Source organism: Hemibagrus wyckioides, linkage group LG29 (assembly GCF_019097595.1).
Source record: "Hemibagrus wyckioides isolate EC202008001 linkage group LG29, SWU_Hwy_1.0, whole genome shotgun sequence".
Lineage (NCBI taxonomy): Eukaryota > Metazoa > Chordata > Actinopteri > Siluriformes > Bagridae > Hemibagrus > Hemibagrus wyckioides.
The window spans coordinates 3121762-3138522 of NC_080738.1; the positions used below are offsets into that span (position 1 = coordinate 3121762).

The 16761-nt window shown below is 38.5% G+C and overlaps 2 protein-coding genes and 1 long non-coding RNA gene across 5 annotated transcripts; 2 read left to right on the forward strand and 1 right to left on the reverse strand.

Moving 5' to 3' along the window:
* The first annotated feature begins 342 nt into the window (after nt 1-342).
* LOC131348825 (uncharacterized) lies at nt 343-2311 on the forward strand. Its single transcript, XR_009203993.1, has 3 exons — nt 343-1254; nt 1404-1493; nt 1885-2311. It is a non-coding gene; the product is annotated as an uncharacterized LOC131348825 (long non-coding RNA).
* Nucleotides 2312-3893: 1582 nt separating this feature from the next.
* On the reverse strand, nt 3894-9241 carry LOC131349036 (PAS domain-containing serine/threonine-protein kinase-like). 2 transcript variants are annotated; one of them, XM_058384347.1, is made up of 16 exons: nt 9112-9241; nt 8960-9017; nt 8710-8836; nt 8562-8633; nt 8339-8453; nt 8144-8240; nt 7961-8063; nt 7712-7867; nt 7387-7615; nt 6972-7066; nt 6723-6776; nt 6115-6493; nt 5844-6020; nt 5618-5731; nt 4735-5449; nt 3894-4617 (listed from the first exon to the last, which is right to left on the reverse strand). In XM_058384347.1, exons 2-15 carry the CDS (start codon nt 9004-9006, stop codon nt 5439-5441), a joined length of 1776 nt encoding a protein of 591 aa, XP_058240330.1. In that variant the 5' UTR covers nt 9007-9017; nt 9112-9241; the 3' UTR covers nt 3894-4617; nt 4735-5438. The 2 variants fall into 2 exon arrangements, with proteins under 2 accessions (XP_058240330.1, XP_058240329.1); XM_058384346.1 differs by lacking the exon at nt 9112-9241 and having other exon boundaries at nt 8960-9098.
* A 2108-nt stretch (nt 9242-11349) lies between these two features.
* Nucleotides 11350-16191, forward strand: casp3a (caspase 3, apoptosis-related cysteine peptidase a). Of its 2 annotated transcripts, none has more exons than XM_058384348.1 (7): nt 11350-11479; nt 11820-12033; nt 12675-12817; nt 13059-13187; nt 13335-13510; nt 13789-13900; nt 13986-16191. In XM_058384348.1, the coding sequence occupies exons 2-7, from the start codon at nt 11969-11971 to the stop codon at nt 14213-14215; spliced, it is 855 nt and encodes a 284-aa protein (XP_058240331.1). In that variant the 5' UTR covers nt 11350-11479; nt 11820-11968; the 3' UTR covers nt 14216-16191. The 2 variants fall into 2 exon arrangements, with proteins under 2 accessions (XP_058240331.1, XP_058240332.1); XM_058384349.1 differs by having other exon boundaries at nt 13419-13510.
* The last annotated feature ends 570 nt before the right edge of the window (nt 16192-16761 follow it).

Below are 16761 nucleotides of genomic sequence, written 5' to 3' on the forward strand. Positions count from 1 at the left end.
GTACATAGTACATACATCAAATTACCGTAAATAAAGAAACAGTATGTACTTTCATGTTTACTGTCCTAATATGTAAAAAATACACATTTTTACTGTGAAAATAGAAAATTTTGGTAAAATTACCGGTAAAATGCTGTAACTTCATAAACAAGTAATTACCCTAAAATCAGCGGTATTACTCTGTCTACATTACAGATTTTGCTGATATGTTTATTTAAATTTACGATATAAAACCATTCACCATTCAGCAAAAACATACCTTCATTTCTACAGAAACAAGATGTTAAAAATATGGAATGTGTTTGTTAAATTAGGTTGATTTTAAATTAAAATATGTTTAAATATGGGTTGAATCTGATAATTAATGTGCGATATCCAAATAAAATGATTATAGGCTGTAATTGTTTGGGTGTTTGTGGTTGTTTTGTGTTTGTTTATGTTGTGTTTATTTGGCTCTGATTTTGCCCAGGTTTATTTGTGTTGCTGCAACTTGTACTTCAAGGCTTCACAGAAATGAACCACATTGTTGATTTAAGTGTTTTGGAGATGGTTACAAACATACCTTGTAGATATCTATCGTTTAATGCCCATTAAAGCCCGAGTTCATTTAAGGAAATGTGAGGTGAAATGCTCTATTATCTTTTAAATGTTGAGATTTTTCAATTTAGTCGAGGTTGTTTCCCACCCGGTGAATGGAGAAGAATCACAATCAGTGGCGGCTTTTAACTGGCGATCTGCTGAGTGCTAATGAGACTCGTTGAGAATGCTCCAATCACATGAGGCCAAATATATAAACACAACACTGATTCGCTAACGACACTGGGAGGGTTCAAGGACGATTTGAAATAAGCCAATCGGAGCTCAGCCTCAAGTCACGTGCTTTTCAAAATTTTACGGACCAACACGCTCGTTTGTCGCGTCGCGCGCGCGCGCGAACGGAACATAGTTTTGATTTTTTTTTATTTTAAACAAATTATTAAAATGAAAAGAATTCGAAGTATTTCACTTCTGCAACATTTCATGTATGCATTTAAACTCCTGAGCGGTTATAGACTTGGAGGAAACGACGTGCTGCCCGCTGTGATGACCAGGAACATGGGGAGATTCTAAACTCTTTTTGGCATTTTTGTTTTTTTGGCCAGTGGCAGTAAAAACACTGGAGAGAGATGGGATGATTTACAGCAAAGGGCCTGAGCTGGACCTGAAGCTTGACTGCCTGAAGAACAGTACAGTATGTGGGACGCCCTCTACCGGGTGATTGATTGATTGATTGATTCATTCATTCATTCATTCATTCACATTTGATTGTAGTTTACAACCTACATCGAGATGCTTGAGATGATTTTACTTTCAATTAAGGCAATATATTTCTTACTGTCTTTGTTGCTGTCATCTGCCAGCAGTCGTTCTTGAAATGGACCTCATCAATCTCTTTCCTGTTCTACAAATCATCCCTTTTGATCAGACGCTGGTCTTGTCCAGGATAAATATTGGTCAGTGGTTGTACATTTGACTGGTTACTGGTCAGTGTTGGAGTAAATTCGATTACTGATTGCTTCAGTGGAGGCAACTGTGTTTAGACTTCATGTCAACAGACACAAAATAAATGCTTATGATGACTTGTATGAAATGTTTCTGAAATGAGAACTTTCTCCTTGACACCATCGGTTATAAAAAAATAATAATAATAACCTGCAAAACTATATTAATTATTTAATTAATTTAATAAATATTGCCTTCATTAATGTATAATTCATTGGAGCAAAGTTGAACATATTTGAACCACTTATTGGACAACTAGAAGGCTGTTTATCTCTGTGTAGGCATCAGGCTTAAACGCTGCATCAGTCTAACCCGTGCTTTGTGGATGTTTTCTGGCTGCAGAGAGGATCAGATCAGCCCACAGTGGACAACCTGCAGGTCCTCAAGCTGAACTAGTGACCGTACATGCTGTAGCTTCCAGTTTCTCGAACATCATGTCCAAGTCTATCCCATGTCTTCACACAAGTCTGGACTCAGTGACTTATTCCTCTTGTTCAACCAGGGCAAGTAAGCCCTGATACATAATGTTTGTTTTTCACCATGGATTATCCGTCATATGGACATGTGCTGTTTTTTCAAGATTTCATTACTAATTTGTGAGTACTGGACAAGGTATTTGATCAATTCAAACTGTTTACAACACTGAATATGTACATGTTTTCTTGCTTTAGTCTGACAATGATATTTTTGTGCCTTGGTTTACAGTGGACCTTATTCATTTAGTAATTAATCATAAAAGGTTGTTGACAGGAAAATCTAGGCAAACCAACTGTGATGCATTATGTGTTGTACTGTTTTTACGGTAAAATTCTGGCAACCACAGCTGCCAGTAATTTACCGTAAATTTGAACTTTACAATAAAATACTGTAATATGATTTATGGTTGTGTTGTGGTTTTTATCATAGAAAGACTGTAATTAGGTTTACAGTATATTTATTTTACACAGGTTTACCATAAACAGGTTTACATTCTGTCTGTTTTTTAACAGTAATTTGTTGTAAACAAACAGTTCTCAACTGTGAAATTTACGGTTGCTAATAAAGCATACTGTAAAGTGGTGAACAGTGTCACCATACAATTTACGGTAAAATTCTGGCAACCACAGCTGCCAGTATTTTACCGTAAAATATATACGTTTTTTTTTTTTTTTTTTTTTTTTACAGTGCACGGTGCATCCATCTGCCAGTAAAGCCAGAATTAAACCCTTCTTTCCCTCACTCAAAACTTTTCTTTTTAACTCTTTTGGTATGGTCAACAGTTATTATTTGACTCCAAATACTTTTGAGCACTGTTTTTGCCATCCAGCAGGTACTATTTAGAAGAGGATAGTGATGACAACAACAGTTGTTTTTATTTGGTTCAGGTGATCTATTCAGTATTCCATTATGCAGAATGAGATGTGCCTGTATTGGAATTTAACAGACACTGGAATTCAAACCGACCGCCTGGACTCAGTTTGACCTACCGAGTGGTGAATATAGTCAACACCTTGTTTATATACTGATACAATTGATTGATTTGGGTTGAATTCAATCAGTGAATGGGATTTGGCAGGTGTTGCTTTTAAAGAAATCCTGGTTTAAAAGAATCTCTGATGCTGGAAACTCCATACATTTCTATAAAAAAGAAGCACCTTTTTATATAGATTTTATATAGGTTTTATATTGAAGCCTGGGACTCTGTATTTGGCCAGTAGAACCTTTTTCTAGACAATGAGATCACAGTCAAATTTCTAAAGCAAATCAAATCTGTTCAAAAGTAATAGCATGCACAGCATTAACACGCACCTGCTGGATGGAGAAGAAGATTCTGCATGTATGTGTTTATTTCATTTTCTTTTCCTTTTGGGATGGGGTGAAGGGTTTTGGGGTGCGAGGTGCAGTTTGTTTAGGATTTCCCGATTATCTCATGATTTTAAGTCCACATATGTAACCATTCAAGTTGTTCAGAAAATGGCCTTTTGAACTGTTTTGTCCCAAAGGGAATAAGCTTTCTGATGTTTTTCTTCCTTTAACTGAGTAAACTCTGAGATTTTTTCTGGCAAAAAACCAATGAAACCTCAGTCACTGTGAGTCCAGACCCCTGGCTGAGTTCCAGCTGTTTATCAATGCTGTGTAAACACTATCGCTCGTCTAACCTGATCGTCATGGTGAAAATAAGAGATTTAAATCATACGTATCAGATATGTTAGCAATTTTTATAGTAAAAAAATTAAATACACTTTTTTTTTTTTTTCAATTTAGGGGAAAATATCATAACCTCAAATGCTTACATTCAAAAAAAGCAAAACAACCTAGAAACATGGGAAAAGAGATGATTATTTTAAGCTGCATCATCTTAACTTGGAGAAAAAAAGGTGAAGGAACAATATGCACGTTAGATATATTTAATATAGAGACCCAGAGCTATTATGTTCACATTCACTGGCAAAAAATCAAGTTAAACCTCAGTTACCATAAATCCACACCAACCTGCCAAACACTAGAATTATTAACCCTGTGTAAATAATAGAGCATGAAAAGAAGAGAAAAAAAATGAAAATTGTATGTTTTGTTTATTTCATAGATAGTTGAATTAAATCCATGTTTTTGTGTTTGATTTGTATTCAGATGAGTTCAGGAAGTATATCTGTTTTGGGTAGAAGATTTCATAACCCAAAAATGCTTACATTTAAAAAGGCAAAAGCCAGATTAGAGATGATGGGGCTTTGTGGGCTTTTAGTTTTGGAAACACAACTAGCTCCACATAACTATCGTCATAACCTCAAGACAGTAAAAATGACAGGAATGAATGTATATAGCTGTTTACATATATAACTTCAAACATCTATAGCATATACTGTTTCTTCTAACAAAAAATGATCATTGTTGGTGAGAAAGAAATCAAAGAAATCAGTTATAACCAGTGCATTGAACTGTGATGGAGACTAGTTTTAACAAATATTTTTGTAAACTCTGTTTAATAAGACTGCAGGTGAGACTGGTTCCAGTTCACAGTGTTTTATTTGTCAATCTGAAAATCCGAGTTCATACAAGGCCTCTCTGGCAGGTTTTAGGGTCCAGAAGACTCCTGAGCTGATAAGAGAAAAGAAAAATGGACTGAAGTGTAATATCAGAGTCTTACATAACTGTGATACATTTCTGTTTTCAGTAAACTCCACCCAGCACATGCAGCTCCCACACAGGACTTACATCTGAGGTAGGACACACCAACAGCATCACAGGAACACAAGGATGAACAGTGTACTGGTCTTCTGCAGTCCGGCCTTCCACTGATCCACACGGTCTGTTCGACTTCCCCAATTCCGACTGGACCGACTGGGATGTCAATGAGTCCACCAGCAGAATCCTGGTTTACCTGTCGCTGTCGCAGAAGTGAGGTGTTCTGAAAAATATTGAAAAGACAACCAGAGCCACAGCACCGAGCATCTGCCATGGCATGATCTTGTGCTTCAACACTGGAGCACTAAGACAGCTAGGCATTTTTGGAGCTTGCACATTGTTGTGAAATTACAGGCAGCTACTACTATGAAGGTACAGTGACAGTAAATGTACAGATTACCCCCCCCCTCCAATTTTCCAGCCCAATATCAGAAAACCCTAGACGCCATATGAGTCCCTCTTAAATGAACTTACATTCATGATCACCACATTCGCTCTCATCGTGAGAATAAACAGCGGCATCAACATTAACAATGAGAGGATGGAGATTTGGGGTTTTTGAACGTGAACGTCTCAATCTCTGTGAGGACACTAGCTTGTCACTAACATATTATTATTTATCTAAATTATTACTTATTAATATATTTATTATATATATTAAATTGATCAATTTTTAACCTGTGTGTGTGTGTGTGTGTGTGTGTGTGTGTTAGTGTGTTATGAGATCTTTGGTTTCAGGAGGCATCTGCAAAGCAAAACAAAACAGATATTAGAATAGAAAAGGAGAGAAAACATTTTAATTGACAAGCAAGTCGACTGTACTGAATCACTATTGAGTTCTGTATCTCCCAGACTATTACAGCATTACAGTACACCTCAGATCATATTAACTACTGAATCCTCGCTGTCTAACCTGGACTCTGTCCTGAACTGCCTCCAGTAAACCAGTCATGCCTGGCCAAGTGCTCGAAAGTTGGCCTTGTTTCAGGGTTGAAATCCAGGCACCACATTAGTAGCTGCAAGCACTCTGTTGAGATAAAAATTCAAAGGGAGAAATAGAATAGAATAGAATAGAATAGAATAGAATAGAATTTTGAGTTTTGCAGCTTTACTGTACATGTGATGTTTCATCAGCTCACCTTGAGACAAGTCAGGGCTTAATTCCAGGTACCCCATAGCATAGTCAAAGTCTGTGTTAAAGGGGAATTCTCCATTGAGCAACTGAAACAGAAATATGCCCAGACCCCAGATGGTAGCAGGAACGCCCATGTACTTTCCAGTGACCAGCCACTCAAGAGGTATAAAATAGTCAGTGCCTGAGTGCAAAAGAGAGAAAGAGCACCGATAGCAATGTCACAAAAACATTTTAAAAAAAATATTCTCCACTTTGATTTTATTTCGTGTAATTACCTGTAAAATTTGTGTAGGGAGTGTCCTTCAGCAATTCCCCACAGCCAAAGTCAATCAGTTTGACTTCTAAAGTGTCGGGATTGATGATGATATTCTCCGCCTTGATGTCACGGTGTAACACTCCACGGTCACAGCAGTGACGAGCCGCCCGAATCACCTGCGCCATGATGTATCGAGCCTGTGCTTCAGATACGCAACAACGATTACGAAAAATGAAGTCACAGAGGTCCATGCAGGGACTGGGCCGTTCCATGATCATGACGATCCGATTGCCCATGTCAAACCATTCCAGTAGCTCCACAATGTTGCTACAGACAGGTGGCTTGGACACAATCACCATTAGCGCCACCTCTGCAGGCAGCTCCTCCGTCTCCCCGGGCTAAAATTACAACAGATAAACATCCCAATACTGAAATATGTTGTCATCTAACATCGGTTTACAGACACCTTACTGTCTGTGGTGCAAACAGAAACACCATACTAGTGTTAAAAAAGCTCTTGCGTCTTATTTATCTAATAATCCAACAATATTCAGATGAATATATTATATGATGAAACAGACCAGTGGTCTTTACTGCATCTCTCGTGAGTTAATTAAATTTACTTACAATGATAATGGTATTGTTAAAGATGGTGTCCTTGTCAACAACTTTTATGGCAACCTGTCAACATAAACAAGATATAATTAGAACATTCTTAATCAGTACCAATCCACAGGCATTATATCACGTGTAATTAGCAAGGGCCTAGATCCTTTCCTAAACGTTTCTCAGTAATTATGTTCACGTTAATGAGTTGACATCTTGGAGAGGGAATGAGCACAGACACATATAGTGTGTACAGGGGAGAACGTTTACCTTTTTCCCATCGGCGATCCGGGTTCCTGCATAGACTTCACCGAAGCCTCCCTTCCCCAGCAGCTTTCCCCTGATGTACCGCAGACGTAACGCCGCTGTTCAACAGACAAAAATTCAATTAATTAAAACTGAATAAAGAGACTTCTTATTTGAAGTTATTATATTAGAGCATCCTTATTATGGTATTCTGTCTTTAAATATAGTAAAATACTCATGAACTTCAATATGAGTATCTAATAAAGTAGTACAGTCTTGACAGTAAAAATAGATTTCAAAAATATGTGAAATGATCAGGACATCATTTTTATTTTTACATCATTTACCCATTTTTCAAATTGGTATTTACAGCTTCCACAATACAAATAGTTTATAAGGTTCAGTTTAGTTTTTGCCCACATGGTGGAGTGTAACGTACCTTCCAGTTCAGCAAGCTGCTCCGGAGGCTGGAGTTCAGGGATCGGCTCATTCAGCAAGCAACCTTCCAACTGCTGAATCTCAGAAACCACATCATGGCTGGTAGACGCCATGTGCTGCTCTGGGTCATCACTGACATTAGCGTTTGCTAATTTAGTTCTGTGCAGCTGCCGGAGCTCTAGCAGCCACTCAGGTTCTTCTGTATTGTCTTTTTGCAGTTTGCAAGACAGCTACAAGACAGACAAGGAAAGTAGATTGGTGATGAGGGCGATGCTTTGCATTTAAAACCTAGAAACTGTTTCACAATGAGGAATAATCTTACTTACCAAAAGAAGCCATTCAATAAAGCTCCTTGTAACTCTGTCAGGGAAATCGATGACTGCCCTAGTGATGACCTCACAGTATTCAAAGACATCAGCAGAAAAATTTGATAGATCCAGATCATCATTGGCCAGCCTGGTGGCCTGGCATAATTTGAAGAGCTAAGAGAGACAAGAAATTCATTCATTCTCAGTCTATTAGTTAGTTTTGACTGATCAGTGCCCATGACAAAATAAAAATGGATAAATTCCAACCTGGAAGCTTGGCTGGGCCTGTCCTGAGGTCAGCCACAGCACGTATTCATACATCTCAGTTCTCATAACAGCTTCAGCCAGGACTGACAAGCCAAATGGCACACTGGAACAAACAGAACAACGTGTCAGTAGCGAGTCTGGAGAAGAACATCTCTCTCTCTCTCTCACACACATGTACAATACCTGTAGTATCCGATCAACTGGAAGTGTCTACGCGACCCCAGCTCCAGTTTCGCCACCACGTAGCAGATATGCGCCGGGTAGATCAGTTTTCTGGAGGCTGCAGATACATGTGAGGATCAGGTCACAGTGCAGTTATATTCATGACACATCATGATATGATAATTCTAGAAAAATACTATTATTGTGTATCCATACCGAGATCATCTCCCATCTTAATCACAGCCTCTCTGTGCTCGTCATCCGGTGCAGCGGAGAACAGAAGTCGAGCCAGAGGAAGGCACCACTCCTTCCATCTCTGAGCGTCTTTGACCTGTAGCAGACATTGTCATGATGGTCAGCAGGATACTGGCAAAAACACTGCAAAATTGCACCGACACATACAGACAGATGCTGATACTGGTGTGTGTGATCTGCTTACTTTATCTAGTTTCCTCCGGAGCAAGCCGTAGCCTTTCAAGAGGATGGCTGCGACTTCGCACATCATCACTTTCTGTAAAAGAAATAACGTTAGCCATCACGGCTATTGTAGGTATCGGGGATGTAGCTTAACGAACTACGACACTTACTCCATTTTTACGGCAGAACAATTCCATTATCTGCCAGAAGACATAGTCTTCCACTTTAATGCACTTCAGACTTTTCTGTATTTTCCACTGGATAAACTGAAACAGTTTCTCCTTCTGCATGTATTTGCTGCAAGACATGTTGAAACATCTGCTTTATTTGGATTACTGTGCACACGTATTAACCTTACGTTACTGCTTACAATCAATGTTCAGTAAATATGTGTGCTATATGAATGAAAGAGAGTCTCACCTCATAAGGGGGGCAGGAAATAAGGGTTCCTTGTTTGCTTGTTGCATGATGTCGTTTTCTGCAGGGAAAAAAGGTCAGTTAGAGATACAGAGTAATTACTGCTTATAGAAAATTGTGTGTGTGTGTGATGAGAATCTGTCATGTTTATTCACATTCTGACAAAATCAGCCATTTTTAAAGCAATCCCGGTTCTGTCCACCGGAGGTCACTTTCACCTGGATGTTAAATGAGTTTGTTAAAAATGACCCTGTTCTGGTGTGTGTTATTTGCGGTGGTCTAATCTTCCTCCATTTTACACACAGCGCACGCGTTATAGCGGAATGTCACAAAATGGCGGCAGGATCGCGTAACCATAGCAACGCTTTATAAACCTCGCTGTGAGAGTTTTTGCGCTTCGTAATTGTGTTACAAAAAAAAAAAACTAGTCGTGTTTCTTACATTTCTTATCTATAACGTTTTCCTGATCCTCGTTAAAGCTATGAAAGCAGTGATTTAGCCTAGACGCTGTAAAAATCCCACGGAAATTAGCATTAGCTCAAACACACTGTACTGGACAGTGACGGCGGGCGTGGGGTCCGTGAAAGAGGAGCTTACCGTTTGAGGTGAAGAAATAGCTCGATATTTTGTGTGTATTTAGTTCTAAACACAGTTTTACTCAAGACTTATATAATATGTCTAATCAGACAACACGAAAAGTCAGCTTACCTGTTGCTTGGAAACCGTGTACTAGATCTAGAATGAACGTTCCTTTGACGTAGCGCTCTCTGTGACGTCATTGATCTGTACAGCTAGTGTATAACTTTTTAGTAGAGACAGTAGAGAGTCTTTATATATATATATATATATATATATATATATATATATATATATATATATATATATATATAGTGAGAGAGAGAGTTTGGAAAGAGTTTCCTTTTTTTGTTGCTGGGTTTATTTCGTGATGCCATTTTCAACAGAGACACTGGATGTAGCTGGCTCACGGAGTATGACATGAACACTAAATGCACACTTTATAGTACTGTAATAGTAACAGTGATACAGTAATATCATTCAGATTCGTTGTCACAGAGAAACGTTACAGGAGCTCATTCATACCATTTGCATTAACATTATTACAACACTCTCACACTGCACCATTGCTACTATTAACACCTTTATTTCTAGACTCACGACGTTCTTCATATTTAATCCATACTGCCAATTTACACCTCATAAACATGGTTAAATCCACAACTGGGTTTCATATCTGCATTGCTACCTTTTAATTTAACATATTATATTCGATATTTAAGGTTTTCTTCTTCCTTATTAGTCTTATATGTGTATATGTATATATATGTGTATGTATATACACTGATCAGGCATAACATTATGACCATCTGCCTAATATTGTGTTGGTCCCCCTTTTGCTGCCAAAACAGCCCTGACGCGTCATGCATTCTGACCCCTTTCTATCAGAACCAGCATTAACTTCTTCAGCAGTTTGAGCAGCAGTAGCTCGTCTGTTGGATCGGATCACACGGGTCAGCCTTCACTTCCCACATGCGTCAGTGAGCCTCGGCCGCCCATGACCCTGTCACCGGTTCACCACTGTTCCTTTCTCGGACCACTTTTGCTAGATACTGACCACTGCAGACCGGGAACACCCCACAATAGCTGCAGTTTTGAGAGTATATATATATATATATATATATATATATATACTCTCAAAAATGCAGCTCTTGTGTATATATCCCTCAAGGGATCAATAAAGTACATCTATCTATCTATCTATCTATCTATCTATCTATCTATCTATCTATCTATCTGTCTGTATTGTATGCATTGTCTGAACAATAAATTTAAATAACAAGTAGACATCAGGGCTTCAGACATCATCCATGGCTTTATCTATTAACAGCAGCACAGTTTATTTAATAAGGAGAGCTTTTAATGTAACGCCTTGGCTAATTATTGAGCCAACAGAGCACGGTTGTCCAGACTCCGGCCGTTTAAAAAAAAATGCTCAAGAGGTATGTTGGCCAAATATTAAGTATATACTGTAAATACATAGAATTTAAAGAAAGAATACATATTTGATTTAATTGTATTCACTGCCAGTAGAGTTTTTTGTTTTTTTCTATGTATATACTATTACTACTACTACTACTACCACTACTAAAAATAATAATAAATGTTCCTAAATTAATCACATGCTCGCAGGTGTTTGTGTTCATCATACAGATTATTATCACTGATTCAAATGACTTACATATCAATATTTACTTATTTAAATTCGTCGAATGGCTGGTCTAGTTTGGTTTCCTACATTACCCACAATGACATTCGGCTAACTCGTCATTAAGGGCCGCAACGAGGAAGCTGTAGCGACAGCAGGAATTCTGGGTAATGTAGTCTGCCACGTGAGTCCACCTTATAGACTTCCGCGATAGACCACACACTAACGCTAACGGTTCTATTGGGCAGCTTTGCGACCTGGGATCCATTCTTAAAGCTGAAACGCTTTGGAGTAAACGGGTAGGTGAATTGTAGTTTTCTGTAGGAGTTTGGGAAGAGTTTAGTTCTTGTTTGTTGCTGGGTTTGTTTCGTGATGTCATTTTCAACAGAGACAAAGAAACACTGGATGGAGCTGGCTCTGTGGCTTCCTTACGCACTCAATAAACTGTTTTAACCTGGGACGCACTTTATAAAGGCATGGAGTTGACTAGACGATTGTTTAAGCGTATTAATAATCTGTTAACTAGTAGAAAAAATGTGCCGTTTACGTGATAGTTCATAACTAGAAAACAAATGTGTTTGTTGTTTACGCCTAGTGACGTCATGTATCTTGTCTCTCTCTCTCTCTCTCTCCCGGAAGTTCTTATTGGCCGAGCGCCGAAACAAACGAATAACGGTGAAGGAGACGAGGCTTGTTTGACAAGTTTGGCGGATAAAAGGTTTCACACCGCTGCGTTAAGCCGAATCCTGGTTTCATCTTGAGATAAAGAGTGAAATCTTTTCTAAAACATGTCTGAGAACCTGGAGAAGGAAGCGTCGAACGGAGACTGCGCAGGCGCACTGGACACACCGGAGTAAGACCTGGACTACTGTTGCTAAGCAACGTTTAACTCATAATTTATAGGGGTTTTATTTATTTATTTCCTGTATTAAAATAAAATTATATATATATAGTATTATGCCATAATATATATTATATATATATATATATATATATATATATATATATATATATATATATATATATACAATTTTTAATAATATTTAAACCTGAAAGTAGAGCAATGTGTTAATTTGCATATAATAAAAATAATTTTCACTCTGTTTTTTTTTTTTAAGATCACCGTATAGTCAGACCATCACACTGTATTTATTAATACATATATTTTTTTATTAGTGTGCGTGTGTGTGTTTAAGCTTCATATCTTTATTTACAGTGTGTGTTATCTGTATTTGGATTGAAGTGGGTTCGTATCTTTGTTAGCAGTGTGTGCAGGTTTTTCAGAGCTTATCTGCTAAAGATAAGTTCAGAATGTTAAACAATTTACAATCTGCCATAAACAATTACATCTATGTATAGTTACATCTATTTATAGTTACTGTGTACAGTTACAGCTTGTGACAAAGTGTAAAAAGAGAGTTACAGCCTGTTACAAAGTAGTGACCGTGGAATGGTTTCCTCCATTAAAGTTTTGCTTTGTTTCCAATCCCTCAGTGCTGGAGGAGTTGAGGCTGGAGGAGGAGAGCCCATGCAGGTGGACGCAAAAAGCCACGCACACACATACAAATACAGCCTGAGTTACCCTTCTATTGGTCACTGCATCATCATCAACAACAAGAATTTCCTCAAGAGCACCGGTAACACACTCCCTGCTCCTAACGCCGAGCTTCAGACTTCTCTATCTTCGTCCTGCTTATATATGTGGTTCACATTTGATTAACATAATAATAAAAGACTATTTATACAGCATCATCATTCAGACTGCTAATAACCTGAAATAAGCACTTGGGAGATGATTGTGGTGCACTAAAGTGTTGTAAGTGGTTCTAATCTGTATTTTTTATTTTTATTTTTATTTATTTTTTTACCAAAAACAAGGCATGAACCAGCGCAACGGGACGGACGTCGATGCCGGAAATGCCTTGAAGACTTTTGGGAAGCTGGGCTACAAAGTGAGGGTGTTCAACGACCAGACTGTAGATCAGATCAAGAAACTTTTAACTGCAGGTAAACTGTTCTTGCAGCTGTGTCGCAACATACACTGTAGTCAACATCAAGATCCTTATTTTGGGCTTTTTTTGTTCTCAAAGGAGGCAATCCTTAATTTATTTGGATTACTGTGTGTGTGTGTGTGTGTGTGCGCACACGCGCTAGTTGCCAAGGATGATCACAGCAAATGTGCCTCATTTGTGTGCGTGTTGCTGAGTCACGGAGACGAGGGTGTGTTCTTTGGAACAGACGGTGCTTTGGAGCTGAAGGCCTTGACAAGTCTGTTCAGAGGAGACCGCTGCAGATCACTAGCGGGCAAACCCAAACTTTTCTTCATCCAGGTGTGTGTGTGTTTGGTCTGGGGCGCACATACTGTGTACTGTGTAACGTGATTTATCTCTAGCGGCATGTGTTTATGTCCCCACAAGAATATTTGGCTGGTCCCCACAAAGCAAACTGCTTTTCATTCCCAAAGTTAGCTTTAACAAGCTAAAAGTTTTCCCTTTAAGGACAGAGTTATATTTAGTTGTAGGCATAGTATTAAACTGCTGAATTAATCATAATCCGATGAGAAGGCCCTCATTAGGAGAAGACAAATCCTTGTGTTTTGTGTCACCAGGCCTGCCGAGGCACAGACCTGGACCCTGGTATCGAGGTCGACAGTGGCACCGATGATTCGATGAAAATCCCAGTGGAGGCTGATTTCCTTTACGCATATTCTACAGCACCAGGTACCCAGAAACACGCATATGTAAATGATGTCCTTATAATGTCTTTACCTGAAAAAAGACCTGAAACTCCCACACTGTGCTGTAGGTTACTACTCGTGGAGGAACACAATGACTGGTTCGTGGTTCATGCAGTCGCTGTGCGAGATGCTGACTAAATACGGCCTGGAGCTGGAGCTTATGCAGGTCCTGACCCGCGTCAACTACAAGGTGGCGCTGGACTTTGAGTCTGCATCCAACATGCCTGGCTTCCATGCCAAGAAGCAAATTCCCTGCATTGTGTCCATGCTCACCAAAGAGATGTACTTCAGTCTCTGAATGCAAGCACGCACTTGAGTAATGGGGATCAGGCCCCAATCAGGCATGTTTATTATTATTGTTTATATATGTAGGATAAATGGGGATCTGGTGTGGTCATGGTCAATTATGTTACACTGTGCTACACTTGGAATATTTACACTTGGACGTAAAATCCTTTAGAATTTGGCTGTTTATTTTCCTTCTTGGTTTTTGTTTTAAAGTATCAATCAACCTCAGTGGGCGGGATTAGCTGTCCTCAGATTTCATTTCATCTTCGTTCTCATGGCAATTTTCAGCCAAAAAGGAAATTAAACCACGGTTAGGGTCTGATAAAAAACATTTCATCTTATTTGGATTTTATTTATAGAGTTAAAGGGTTCTAGTGGTCTATACTAAACCTTTAAGGTGCTAGATGTATAAATCTCCTGCTGTGGCTTTGTGGCAACGTTCCAGATAGTACAGTGTCACTTTGGGAAGAAGCTCCGTATGGTAGCATTTTTTTGGGACGATACGTCTAGATGACTTGAATATTTCTTTAATTGGCCAAAAATTCACTTCACCTCCTGCCAGAATTTGTGATGAAGTTTTGAAGATGTGTTGTGTATTGGATTCATTACACAAATGTTGAAGCGAGTTAAAATTCTGTTTGTTACAGTTGCTTCCATCAAAACAAAACTTAGATTGCAGATACACAGTAACTTAAACAAAAAAGGCATTTTTTGTAAGATAATTTATACCACAGTACACGAGTGTGTTTTTTTTTTACACACATCACTGACTTTCTTCTATCAACTACGCTCACTGTTATCCTGGATAAACTTGTCTGAACGCTGTTGTTAGGCAGCACAACCAACTAACAACTGAAGATGTTTTTACCTCCATAGCACATAAAGGCTTTATACAGAAAATGTGCAGGCAGGGTGACTGAAAATAACATAAAACTATAAAAAATAATCACTTTTTCCTCAGATTTTCAAATGTAATGTGCTTGATGTCAACAAAAATGTCAGTTTTCATGTAGAAGTTTCTGATAAATGTAAACCTCTCTGTGGTTTTGTTACGTAATACATAAAGGAACTAAGACCACACAATCAGTCGGGGGGAAAAAAAATTGTCTTGAAGGTGATATTTTGCCACGGGAAGGTTTTTGAGGTTTTTCCAGGTTCTGTTACAAGTGTTCAGGTTTCTCTCATCTGAAAACGTTTTTAAGAAATCCACATGGTCAGTCTGCGCTAAACGTGTGTTGATTTGCATCTGAGCCATTATCAAATGCGAGAAAACCTGAATGGCTAAACCACAATTTTTTCACTATGTCGCATTATGTAGCATTTGGTTTGTTCGTTTTCCATAACATTTGTAAGGGAGTTGTGTGTGTGTTGTGTATGTATTGTTAGATGCTGAACATCATATAGCAAATCTGCAGCTTTATTCACCTGTATTAGAATTTCAGCAACCTTCACTATCATGTTTATACGAAACCAGTTAATAAGAGGGCTAAAAAGTGAATCAAATCAGGGAACTAGCAAATTTGGCAACTGTGTAGTAACAATAATTGCACTAATATGAAGCTCTTGACTGAAGCTTCCTATAGGCAAGAGCTGATATTTCATGCATTTTGTCCCAGATTTGCCTTTCTTCTACTTCTTATGTGGTGTTTTTGTACGCGTGTTTATATAATCCATAGCATTTGGTTATTATGATGATGATGATGATGAGCCACTTGAATTAAATCAGGTAGTGTTTTTGAGGAACATGGCCTTAGAACAATCAGACAAAACCTCAAGTGTCCCTTTACTTAGCCAGAAGTCTTTGCATGCACAGACTATCGTATGAGCCGAAACAAACCATTTAATATCCAGTGCAGACTGGTTTAACCAGCAGGCAGCGTAAACATTTACAATAACTGAGCACCAGTCCACAGAGGATCTTTCTGTACTGCCTGTGTTTGTTCTATGTAATGGAAACCTTTCATGAAATAAATAATCTGAATTTCAGTTGTGCAGTGGCTGTCAGTCTTGTATCTGTAAAATGAAACTCTTTTCTACATTTGCGTTGCTGGTCAGGTTTTAAGCAAACTATCTATCCTGGAATTAAACTACAGCATGTTCTATTTTACTATGGGTATATTTTAAAAACTGTTCAAAAGTGATGAATGTGTTTGTATATGCAAGGAACATCATGAAACAGATTTCCTAATGGAGTAAAGGTTAGTGGAGGAGGGATAATGGTCTGGGCATGTTTTCGCAGCGTTTGGGATAGTCCCCATCTTCTTCTTTTGGCTTCTCCCTTCAGGGGTCTCCACAATCATCTCTCTCCACCTATCCCTATCTTCTGCATCCTCAACACGCTTCATATCCTCATTTATTCCATCCATATACCTCCTCTTTGGCCTTCCTCCTTGCCTCCTGCCTGGCAGCTCCATGTCAAGCATTCTCCTACCAATATACTCACTGTCCCTCCTCTGGACATGTCCAAACCATCTTAATCTGGCTTGGGATAGTCCCCATAGTTTTACTTAACGGTAATCATAATGCGTCATCATACAAAGACATTTTAGAGAATTT